This window comes from Schistocerca americana, chromosome 1 (genome assembly GCF_021461395.2).
Source record: "Schistocerca americana isolate TAMUIC-IGC-003095 chromosome 1, iqSchAmer2.1, whole genome shotgun sequence".
NCBI classification, from domain to species: Eukaryota; Metazoa; Arthropoda; class Insecta; order Orthoptera; family Acrididae; genus Schistocerca; species Schistocerca americana.
The window spans coordinates 981,548,143-981,560,443 of NC_060119.1; the positions used below are offsets into that span (position 1 = coordinate 981,548,143).

General features: G+C 41.0%; 1 protein-coding gene across 2 annotated transcripts in view; it reads left to right on the top strand.

Moving 5' to 3' along the window:
- The window catches only part of LOC124615948 (protein DPCD), a 68,144-nt gene that overhangs the window by 12,335 nt on the left and 43,508 nt on the right, over positions 1-12,301 (top strand). For both annotated transcript variants that reach the window (XM_047144160.1, XM_047144152.1), the window contains exon 3: positions 11,596-11,798. In XM_047144160.1, the coding sequence (XP_047000116.1) occupies positions 11,596-11,798 (203 nt within the window). The remainder of the gene's footprint in view (positions 1-11,595; positions 11,799-12,301) is intronic.

Sequence of the window (12,301 nt, forward strand, 5' to 3'; positions counted from 1 at the left end):
GTAAGATTGGTAGGATTACTGACAAAAAAGTGTTTCTGTTGTAGAGACTGGGAAAAGGAGACAACTTATTTAACACACCCAGCATGATTAAATTTCAGAGTGAACCAAAATGTGAAGCCTTTGGAGTGGACTGATACTTTTGTGAGACTGAGGCTGTCAGAGGACAGGTTCATGGCTGTGTTGGAGGTCTTTTTAGGCTCTGGATTCTGTAGGATAGTGGGAGGGACTTTCTGGGAGTAGTGTCTGCAAGACAGGTTTTGGCTGATATAAGTGGTTGTGGGGTGGTTTGAATGAGGCTCTTCCTGTGGTGGTGGAAATAGTAGTCCAGGGTGGGAGTATGAGATGATAAATAGATTGAACAGTTTTTTGAGGCGGTGTTATGCATGCTGCTATAGTTCCTGGAGAGCAGGAGTTTTAATCTGGGAGAATGAATTCAGGATTTGGGGATTGCAGAGGAAGAGGATTTTATGGATGGAGTGGAGGTAGTGCAACGAGGTTTGGGCTTGATGTGGTTTTGCAGGACTATGTTGGTGAGAGCTGTGGACTGATGGGATTTGAACAGATAGAGGTCATTGTGGAACGAGAGATTGCAGCCCATGATTGATGGTAAAATTCTTATCCTGTTTTCGGGTTGATTTTATTTCATTTGAGTTTTTTGTTGTAGACCTTACTTAGTCGGTTTTCATCTTTTTTTCACTATACTTTGTTCTTTTTGTCTGTTTCATCTTGGTTGTGTTTTTTTGTGATATTCCCTTGTATTTTTATATGTTTTGTTGTCATTCACTATGGATTATTGCTCCTTCCTTCTGCATCAGTAATAGAAACATCTCCTACCCGTGGCCACAACACATTCCCACATACTGTTCCTGCATTGTTGCCACAAATGGCCTGAATATCAAATTACATATCTCCGTCTGCAACCCCTCCTTCCACAGTTGCCATTATCTGTTCAAATTCTGTCATTCTATAGCCATCACCAACCTAGTTGTACAAAACTATAAAAGACAGCCCCAAACCTCCTTGCACTACCTCTTCTCCATCCACAAAATCCTCATGCTCTGCGATCCCAAATTCCTGCATGCCATCTCCCAGGTGAAAACCGTTGCCCTCCAGGAACTAGAGCAGCATGCACAACACCACTTCAAAAAACTGTCCAGTCTATTCATCCCAGACTCCTTCTTTTGACTACCGCTGTCCACCACAACTACAAGAGCCTCCATCAAACCACCCTGCATTCCCTCATACCTGCCAAACCATTTCTTGCAGACAATATATTTACCACACCCACAGAAAGTCCCTTCCAAAAAAGACATGCAGCACAGTCATGAACCTGTCCTCCAAAAGCCTCATTCCGACAGAAGTATCAGTCCTTTCCAAAGACCTTACCTTCTGCCCCATTCTCAAATTCAGTCGTGCTGGACTTGTGAAGGAGATCCTCTCTTTATTCTGGTCCCTGCAGTGCAAACACTTTTTCGTGACTAGGCCTACCAATCAGACTCAATCCAAAAACAATATTGAACCCTGCCTCACTAAGGTTACTCCTCTATTGAACAGTGATCCATCCCCACTGTCCCCAAATCAACGTCTGTTAATGTTCCAGAATTTACTAACGTCCAACCTTGTCTCACCATCGTTCCCCAAATCTCTCTACATGGGAACCAACAACAAACCACCACCTAAAAACTGATAATCTTACCTACCAATAAAGGCTGTGGTTATCAATTAACAGGGATTATTTGGTGGAGGGTCTCTGCTAGCTGCCAGATACATCCACCTACAAGTCCTGCCACAGAGACCCCATTCCATAAATCCAGCAGGATGTCCAGTCCCTTAAGAAATCACTAGGTCCACCCCAAAACTTCTCCCCTGAGTCTATTGCTGTCCTCATGTCCACCACGCTCCAACTCTTTACCTTTTAATTGCTTGCTGAGGAACATAAACACAACCACACGGATGTCCGATTTTGGGGTGGTTTTGCACTCCCACAGAGAGAATCTCTGGCTTTGTGGACCAACACCTTTAGCCTATTACCTGCAACCTACCCTCCTATATAAAAGATACCAACAATTTCCTCTGCCGTCTCTCCACAGTTTCTGTTGCTCTACTACACAGCACCCTGCTCACCACTTTTGATGACACTCCCTCTGCACCAGCATTGCCAATGCCCATGTCTCAGTTTACTCCTCTATGTATCCATGATACATCCCCACTTTAAACAGCACCTTTCCAAATGCTCAACTGACTCCAAACAAACAGTCTCTTTCCTGTTTACTATGATCAACCATATCCTCACCTACGATTACTTCTCCTTTGAAGGCATCACCTGCAAACAAATATGTGGTAGCTACAGCAATGGACGTCGACTCGTCATTGCCCATTTTCATGGGCAAATCTGTTCATGGGTCATCTGGAGAAACCCTTCATAACTACCCAGAATATACCAAAACTCTCACCTAGCTTAAATTAGTGACATTTTCATTGTCTGGACTGATGGTGAGGACACCCTATCCACATTCCTCCAGAATCTCGATACCTTCTCTCCCATTCATTTCACCCGTTTCCTTCTCAGCCCAACAAGCCATCTTCCTTGATATCGACCTTTACCTCAAGGATGGATACACCAGTAACTCTGCCCTACCAGCCCCCAATTTGACAGTTGCTGCCCGTTCTAAACCAAAACATCCCTTGCATACAGTGTAACCACATGAATCATGTTTGTAGTGATGAGCAGCCCTTCTCCAAATATGCCAAGGGCCTCACTGAGGACTTCACAGACCAAAATTACCATCCACACCTTTTCCAGAAACAGATATTCTGTGCCTCCCAAGTCACTAACCACACCCACATATCCACTGTCCAACCACGAAAGAGCGCCCTCTTTTGACTCGGTACCACCTATGACTGGAACAACTAAATCACGTTCTCCGATAGGGTTTCAGCTGCCTCTCATCATGCCCTGTAATGAGAAACATCCTTGTATTTACTCTCTGCATCCCTCTCCACAGTAGTATTCCCATGCCTACCTGTGCAGTTCCACCCCTGCTCCCAACCTCTTGCCTTATGGCTCATATTTCTCCAATAGACGTAGATCTAAAGCCTGTTCCATAGATCTTCTCACCACCACCACCACCACCCATTCCAATCTTGTCACAGACATCTCCTACCCCATCAAAAGCACGGCCACCTGTGAAAGCTGCCATGTGATGTACTAACATAGGTGCAACACCTGTGCTGCATTCTGAGAGGACATAACATTTAACAAGCTGTTTGTCCACATGAATGGTCATCACCAAACTGTGGGTGAGAGACATCTAGCTCACCCAGTTGCTGAGGATGCCACCCAACATGCACTTCATGTAACCAACTTTGCAGAGTCTTGTAACTTCTGGATTCGTCCCTCCAACACCAGCTTTTGTGAAATGTGTGAGTGGGTACTGTTCCTATAACATAACCTTCACTAATCACTGTCCCAGCAGCCTATCCCATTGCCTGCTCCCACTCTAGCACTACACATGCCTCCTATCCTGCCAGTGCACCTCACACCTGCATAGCCCTTTCCCCTTCTCTACTTCTCTCCTCTGCCCTCAGCACTGCCAGTCAATACTGTACCTAGCAGCCCTACCCTGTTGCTATCGTGCCATTACATGCTCCCACATGCAGCTCTTCTCTCTCCATCCATATCCTGCTGTCCCTCCCATTCACTGCCTCACATCTCTTATCTCACTGCCCAAATCGGCAAAGATTTCTACTAATGTCATACACAGCAAGCCAGGCCTTAGTGTCTGGACGTAAGAGTAGCCATGTGTTTGTGGGTTGGCTAGTGTGTGGGTTTTCTATATCTTATGAAGGACTTAGTCCAATAGCTGAATATGTTAAGCATTCTTTTTCATTGTGCCTGTCTGTAACTTAACGCCTCCTCTATGTGGTTTGTAGAATCCTGTTTTATCCATATTGTTTTAATTTCATTATTTATAACCATTTCATTTATAACCTTGTTGTTTGCCAAAACGGCATTGTAGGCCTAATTTTCAGCACAATACAGAAATATCATATTTTGTGGCCCAGCTGGTCAATAAGTGTCATAGACATTAACTATGTAAGTAAACTAACATAAATTAATGTCTGAGTATCACACCTTTGTACGTGGAAATAGCCTCAAGCTGAATTTCATATGAACCTCTGCGTGATTTTATCATTCACAAGAACTTTACACACAAACCCACTGAAGGTAACACATAAAGTGCTGAAACATCTGTGGGTGGAACAAAAATGGATAAACTTATTCTTCCATGAGGAGGAAAATCTCTTCAGTTTTCCTTTACAGTTATAGAAAGTATTACTGTATATAAGAACTACAAAATACAACAAATGATTGTTGGTACAGATAGCAAGCCTTGCACCTGGAATGGAGGCAGTCTCATAATTTGCACCCTCATGCCCAGAGGTCTCTGCTTTGGAACTGAATGGAGGGCTTTAAGCAAAGGCATAAATGATTTTATGGTGATCGATGGTGCAGATTAGTGACGCCCACTATCAGCTTGCAAATTGTAGGACCTCTGTCAATATGTCATATGTGTTCTACACAGAACAAACGTGCCATGTGCACATGGTTTCAGGGTAGAGAAATCCCTCCACAGACTTAGTAATTAATTACATGTCATATTCACAGGGTGGAGTAGATGATCAATCACATTCATCACAGAGGAGAATATGCAGACCAGAAACAGAAAATGTTGTTGATGTGGTCTTCAATACAGAGACCGGTTTGATGCAGCTCTCCATGCTACTCTATCCTGTGCAGGCTTCTTCATCTCCCAGTACCTACTGCAACCTACATACTTCTGAATCTGTATAGTGTATACATCTCCTGGTCTCCCTCTACGATTTTTACCCTACACGCTGCCCTCCAATACTAAATTGGTGAAATTGGTGTTCACATGATGCCTCAGAATATGTCCTACCAACCGATCCCTTCTTCTAGTCAACATGTGCCACAAATTTCTCTTCTCCCCAATTCTATTCAATACCTCCTCATTAGTTACATGATCTACCCATATAATCTTCAGCATTCTTCTGTAGCACCACATTTCGAAAGCTCCTATTCTCTTCTTGTATAAACTATTTATTGTCCATGTTTCACTTCCATACATGGCTACACTCCATACAAATACTTTCAGAAATGTCTTCCTGACACTTAAATCTATACACGAGGTCAACAAATTTCTCTTCTTCAGAAACGCTTTCCTTACCATTGCCAGTCTACTTCGACCATCATCAGTATTTTGCTCCCCAAACAGCAAAACTCATTTACTATTTAAAGTGTCTCATTTCCTAATCTAATTCCCTCAGCATCACCTGAGTTAACTCAACTACATTCCATTATCCTCATTTTGCTTTTGTTGATGTTCATCTTATATCCTCCTTTCAAGACACTGTGCATTCCGTTCACCTGCTCTTCCAGGTCCTTTGCTGTCTCTGACAGAATTACAATGTCATCGGCAAACCTCAGAGTTTTTATTTCTTCTCCATGGATTTTAATTCCTACTCTGAATTTTTCTTTTGTTTCCTTTGCTGCTTTCTCAATATACAGATTTAATAACATCGGGTATATGCTACAACCCCGTCTCACTCCCTTCCCAACCACTGCTTCCCTTTCATGTACATCGACTCTTATAACTGCTATCTGGTTTCTGTACAAATTGTAAATAGCCTTTTGCTTCCTGTATTTTACCCCTGCCACCTTCAGAATTTGAAAGAGAGTATCCCAGTCAACATTGTCAAAAGCTTTCTCTAAGTCTACAAATGCTAGAAACATAGGTTTACCTTTCCTATGTCTATCTTCTAAAATAAGTCATAGGGTCAGTATTGCCTCACATGTTCCACCATTTCTATAGAATACAAACTGACCTTCCCCAAGGTTGGCTTCTACCAGTATTTCTATTCGTCTGTAAAGAATTGGTGTTAGTATTCTACAGCTGCGGCATATTAAACTGATAGTTCAGTAATTTTCACATCTGTCAACTACTGCTTTCTTTGGGATTGGAATTAATATATTCTTCTTGAAGTCTGAGGGTATTTCGCCTGTCTCATACATCTTGCTCACCAGATGGTAGAGTTTTGTCAGGGATGGCTCTCTGAAGACTATCAGTAGTTCTAATGGAGTGTTGTCTACTCCTGGGGCCTTGTTTCAAATTAGGTCTTTCAGTGCTCTGTCAAACTCTTCACACAGTATCATATCTCCCATTTCATCTTCATCCGCATCCTCTTCCATTTTCATAATATTGTCCTCAAGAACATCGCCCTTGTATAGACCCTCTATATACTCCTTCCACCTTTCTGCTTTCCCTTCTTTGCTTGAACTGGGTTTCCATCTGAGCTCTTGATATTCAAGCAAGTGGTTCTCTTTTCTCCAAAGGTCTCTTTAATTTTCCTGTAGGCAGTATCTATCTTACCCCTAGTGATATACACCTCTACATCCTTACATTTGTCCTCTAGCCATCCCTGCTTAGCCATTTTGCAGTTCCTGTTGATCTCATTTTTGAGACGTTTGTATTCCTTTTTGCCTGCTTCATATACTGCATTTTTATATTTTCTCCTTTCATCAATTAAATGCAATATCTCTTCTGTTACCCTACGATTTCTATTATCCCTCATCTTTTTACCTACTTGATCGTCTGCTGCCTTCACTATTTCATTTCTCAAAGCTACCCATTCTTCTTCTACTGTATTTCTTTCCTCCATTCTTGTCAATCGTTCCCTAATGTGCTCCCTGAAACTCTCTACAACCTCTGGTTCTGTCAGTTTATCCAGGTCCCATCTCCTTAAATTCCCACCTTTTTGCAGTGTCTTCAGTTTTAATTTACAGTTCATAACTAACAGATTGTGATCGGAGTCCACATCTTCCCCTGGAAATGTCATACAATTTAAAACCTGGTTCCTAAATCTCTGTCTTACCATTATATAATCTATCTGAAACCTTCCAGTATCTCCAGACTTCTTCCACATATACAATCTTCTTTTACGATTCTTGAACCAAGTGTTAGCTATGATTAAGTTATGCTCTGTGCAAAATTCTACCACGTGGCTTCCTCTTTCATTTCGCGCCCCTCATTCCATATTCACCTACTGTGTTTCCTTCACTACCTTTTCCTACTATCAAATTCCAGTCACCCATGACTATTAAATTTTCGTCGCCCTTCACTATCAGAATAATTTCGTTTATCTCATCATACATTTCATCAAGCTCTTCATCATCTGCGGAGCTAGTTGGCATATAAACTTGTACTACTGTCGTAGGCATGGGCTTCATATCTATCTTGGCCACAATAATGCATTCACTATGCTGTTTGTAGAAGCTTACTCGCATTCCTATTTTTTTTATTCATTATTAAATCTACTCCTGCATTACCCCTATTTGATTTGGTATTTATAACCGTGTATTTACCTGACAAGAAGTCTTGTTCCTCCTGCCACTGAACTTTACTAATTCCCACTATATCTGACTTTAACGTATCCATTTCCCTTTTTAAATTTTTTAACCTACGATTAAGGGATCTGACATTCCACGCTCCAACCCATAGAACGCCAGTTTTCTTTCTCCTGATAACAACGTCCTCCTGAGTAGTCCCCGCCCGAAGATCCAAATGGGGGACTATTTTACTTCCGGAATATTTTACCCAAAAGGACACCATCATCATTTAACCATACAGTAAAGCTGCATGCCCTCGGGAAAAATTACGCCGGTAGTTTCCCCTTGCTTCAGCCATTCACAGTATCAGCACAGCAAGGCCGTTTTGGTTAGTGTTACAAGGCCATATCAGTCAATCATCCAGACTATTGCCCCTGCAACTACTGAAAAGGCTGCTACCCCTCTTCAGGGACCATACAGGAACCACACAGTTGTCCGGCCTCTCAACAGGTACCCCTCCGTTGTGGTTGCATCTACGGTACGGCTACCAGTATCGCTGAGGCAAGCAAGCCTCCTAACCAACGGCAAGGTCCATGGTCCATGGTTGGGGCATGTGATGTTAATTGCAGGAGTGCCCATGGTATGATCCCAGAATTAGTCTAATTTGTTAATGAGAACAGTACCACATAATATTATGGACAGACAGCTGGGACTGTGTATGTGCGGATGGATATGTGTGTGTGTGCGAGTGCATACCTGTCCTTTTTTCCCCCAAAGGTAAGTCTTTCCGCTCCCGGGATTGGAATGACTCCTTACCCTCTCCCTTAAAACCCACATCCTTTCGTCTTTCCCTCTCCTTCCCTCTTTCCTGATGGAGCAACTGTTGATTGCGAAAGCTTGAATTTTGTGTGTGTGTTTGTGTTTGTTTGTGTATCTATCAACCTGCCAGTGCTTTCGTTTGGTAAGTCACATCATCTTTGTTTCAAGTATCTGCTGGGTGATACCAATGGTTGAGGCATTTTTTTTTTTGCCATAAGGAACTTAATTGTGGTTTTTACAGTATCTGAATGACAAATGGTCTGGGTAGGTGTATCGAATATGGTAAACGAATACTATTGTGGACCACACATCTCAGGAGCTGTCATGGCAGAATGCTTCAGAGATAATTTGGAGCATATCATGTGTTAATTTCCTGATTGTGCTGTGGTGCTCAGCAATAGATGAGAGTTCCCAAAGGGAGTATTATAAGGGCATTGCCGTCACTGTTCATATAAAAATCTAGTGGATAATATTGGAATACCCATTAGCCTGATCGCGGATGAGGATGTCAAATATAGGTAAATCGCAATCCAAAAAAACTGAATAGCAATGCAGGTTTTCTTCTTACACTTGGTCTGGAATTGGCGGTTGACTTCTGACATAAATTTGTACATTCATTTATCTTTATTCATCTGAGGGTCATCTTACAGTGACATGTGAATTGTCAAGATACTACCAATCACACAAAATATACAACACACAGCAGCAACACATTACACAGAATCTGGTAAAAAGGCCCATTGTTGTTCAATTATGGGATCATAATATCTGTTGAAGTATGTATTTGTAGTGATCTAAAGTGGAACACTCACATAAATCTAGATGTAGGAATGACAGATTCCAGACTGATTCATTGGCAGGATCCTAAGGAAATAAATTTCATAAATCTTTTGTGTGAGTGATTCTCATGTTTTTCTCCTTGTTTAAAGGGTGTTACAAAAGGTAGAACTGATACAAATAGAAGCAGCTTATTTTGTCATAGATTTGTTTAGCAAGTGTGCGGATGTCATGGAATGATTTGACAAACTTCAGTGGCATAAGCTGCAGAAGAGGCATCAAGTAGTGGCACAGGGTACCCTCCACCACGCAGCGTATGGTGGCTCGTGGATTGTCTACGCAGATGCAGATGTAGATGCGTGAAGGAGAAGTTCACTGCTGTATTCCACAAATATAGTTTCCAAGAAGATTCAGGAAACATATGTCTACTTCCTACATACATCTGACGAGATGACCACAATGAGAAAACGGAGTTCTGAGCTCATATGGAGGTTTACAGACAGTTGTTTTTCCGGCCCATCATTCATTAATGGAACAGGAAAGGGGAAAACAGCCTGTAAGGTCATTTGCAGAGTATACCTGCAGATGATAGCTTTGTGAATCTTTTAGTCCAAACAGCTGTTTATTCATTTTCACTGTTTTCAGAATATGTTACTCCACTGTAGATAAACTGACTCTGATGAAGTTAGTTTTACAACTAACTTTACTATGCAAGTATTATCTGTTTAGTGTCATATTATGAGATGGCCAATGGTACTACTTGGAGGCAAAATATGTTAAGACAACTCTGTATGGCTTCTGGGAACAATATTTCTCATGTTTGTAGAACATTTGCCTCACAATCTTGGTCTTTTTTTTTTTTTTCTTCCAAGCTCCACCCACCAACTCAGTTCAGCTCTTAGTTTGTGCTCTCAGCAGAAAACAGGTAAAGGCCATTTGGTGAGCCTTTCTTTACCTGAGAAAGGAGGGAAAGAAGTACCAGTGTTATAGGTATCAAACTGTGTAAGAAATCAGGTAAATGAATTATTGGTGGATGTGACAGCTAAAGGCACCTGCAAGATTTGTAGTGTAGCACAGTATGGTGTCTCGGCTTCTTCGGCCGACGTTCATCTAATGATTTTTCTGACGTTTCACCAGCACGAGTGGCTGGCATTGTCAAAGCTTCACCCTCCATTGCCGGTGGTGAACTGGAACCGAGCTCGCGGCCGCAGGCTGTATGTACCTGGCACGCCAACGTCCGAGGGCTTCTCCGCGGTCATTTCTGGTGCGGTTCTCCTCTTGCTACCTGCGACGATCGTTTGCTGCAGTACGGGAAGCCAGGATCAGTTTACCTTAAGGCTTTCCTCTTTCTTGTTCAAACTGTTCGCGTGTTTTTGTATTTCTACAGCTTCTCTGAACAAGTGCGTGTGATAGTGCTTCTCTACAGCCAGAACTTCTGTGTTGGCGAATTTTATTACGTGGTCGGTCTCATTCAGTGCGTGCTCTGCCACGGCCGATTTCTCCACCTGCCCCAACCTGCAATGTCGCTTATGCTCTTTGATCCTGGTGTTAACTGACCGTCCAGTCATTCCGACAAGTGGCCACGAAAGCCTTAACAATTTTGTACAGTATGGTGTCCTCATAAATCCATTGGCCATCCTGTAAAGTCAAAATATCACATTTCACTGCAAGGACAAATGGCTAGAAGTGGGAAATAAGAAACAGTGCACAGTGAAACCATCTTAGTGGCTTAGTGTATAGCCCCTTTCAGTCACTTCAATAAGTAAAATATTGGTAAAGTAGTCTAAACAGGGTACCGCCCTTTGGTACGGGAATTCTTTTTCCAGAAAAAGGATGCGTCAGTGTGTGGTAGTTGTTGTTGTTTATTTTTGGTAGAATGAACTTGATTATCTGATGAGAGGATAGTCCATCGTTCAGTTGGGAACTTGTCCTTTATTTTTGGTGATGATATACAAAGAACCAAGAACATTCTAAAATTTGGTTGCACCTGACAATTAAGACTTAATCATAATTATCTTTAGAAAGTTAGTTTTGACTAATCTGTCACTTATTGAGAATATTATTTGCTTGTGTGCTGTTGTATGCTGCAGATCTGATTTACATATAAAAATTTAAATCTGAGTAATTAATATTACTTCCCGTATTTCTTTCCAGTGACTCATTTGGCATAATATTGTGATAGTTTATTTTATTTATTTTTTAAATATTATTCGGGTTTATTTTTAAATGTCTGAACAAATTGCAAAGAGTTGCACTATTATTAAAGTTTGCTTCATAATATAAAGTTGTAAAAACAATCTTAAGTAGAAATGATCATTTATGAAATATTTTTCAGTTGATAAACCTGAAGTATATTAGTCATTTTGTTCAGACAATAATATGGGATTCAGTAATTATTAAAAAATCATTTCACCTACACATTATATATCCACTGAGGCCTTTTGACAGGTCAAAGAACACCTGCATACAGTTTATGTGTATGTTTCTTGAAATGTGAGATGATAGTATGACAGCAGCAGCTTCCATTGGATGAATTATGTTGTGATCATATTACACATGTGTAGTTCTTATCATCTGACTTTATTTTGCAGGTAAGCGTAAAATTCATTACAAACTGGAAGATGGCCTTGAAATGGTGGAAGAGTATAGTCTGGACACAAATGTTCTCGTAAGAAGGGCTTGGAGAGATAGAAGGAAACTATGTGGAAATCATCAGTGGGCAGTTGAAGTTGGCGATCCGGAACCCCAGACAAATAGTTTAGATGCTGTTGGGATCAAAGAAGATGTTAATTCAGTGAGTTTCATTATTACACTCTACCACTGTTCATAATCTTTCAGTTAATACAATTATTTTCTTAGAGAGCTAGAAAAAAATTTTCTGGGAACAATCAATGATCAGATGAAGTGGGGACCTAGAACCCAAGAAAAATACTTTAGATGCTGTTGGAATAAAAGAAGGTAATAATACAATTAATTCCACAACTACTGTCTGTCACTTGTCATAGTCTTACAGTGAATACAATTATTTTCTTGGTCTTTTTGTTATAAAACTTATCTTCCTATATCATCATCTCACAGTTTCTATCAGCTCTTAGATCATTCCAGGTGTTCCTTTCTAATACATGGGTTTGCATGAAAGTAACTAATGGGTCATTCCATATCAAATCACCCAATAAAAAATAAATTTTACACCCACCTCCTTAGATTTTCATGAAATTTGGCTCAAATGGTTCTAATACCATCCTGACAACACCTGCAAACTTTTTTGCTGTATCTCTTATAGTTTTTTTTTTATAA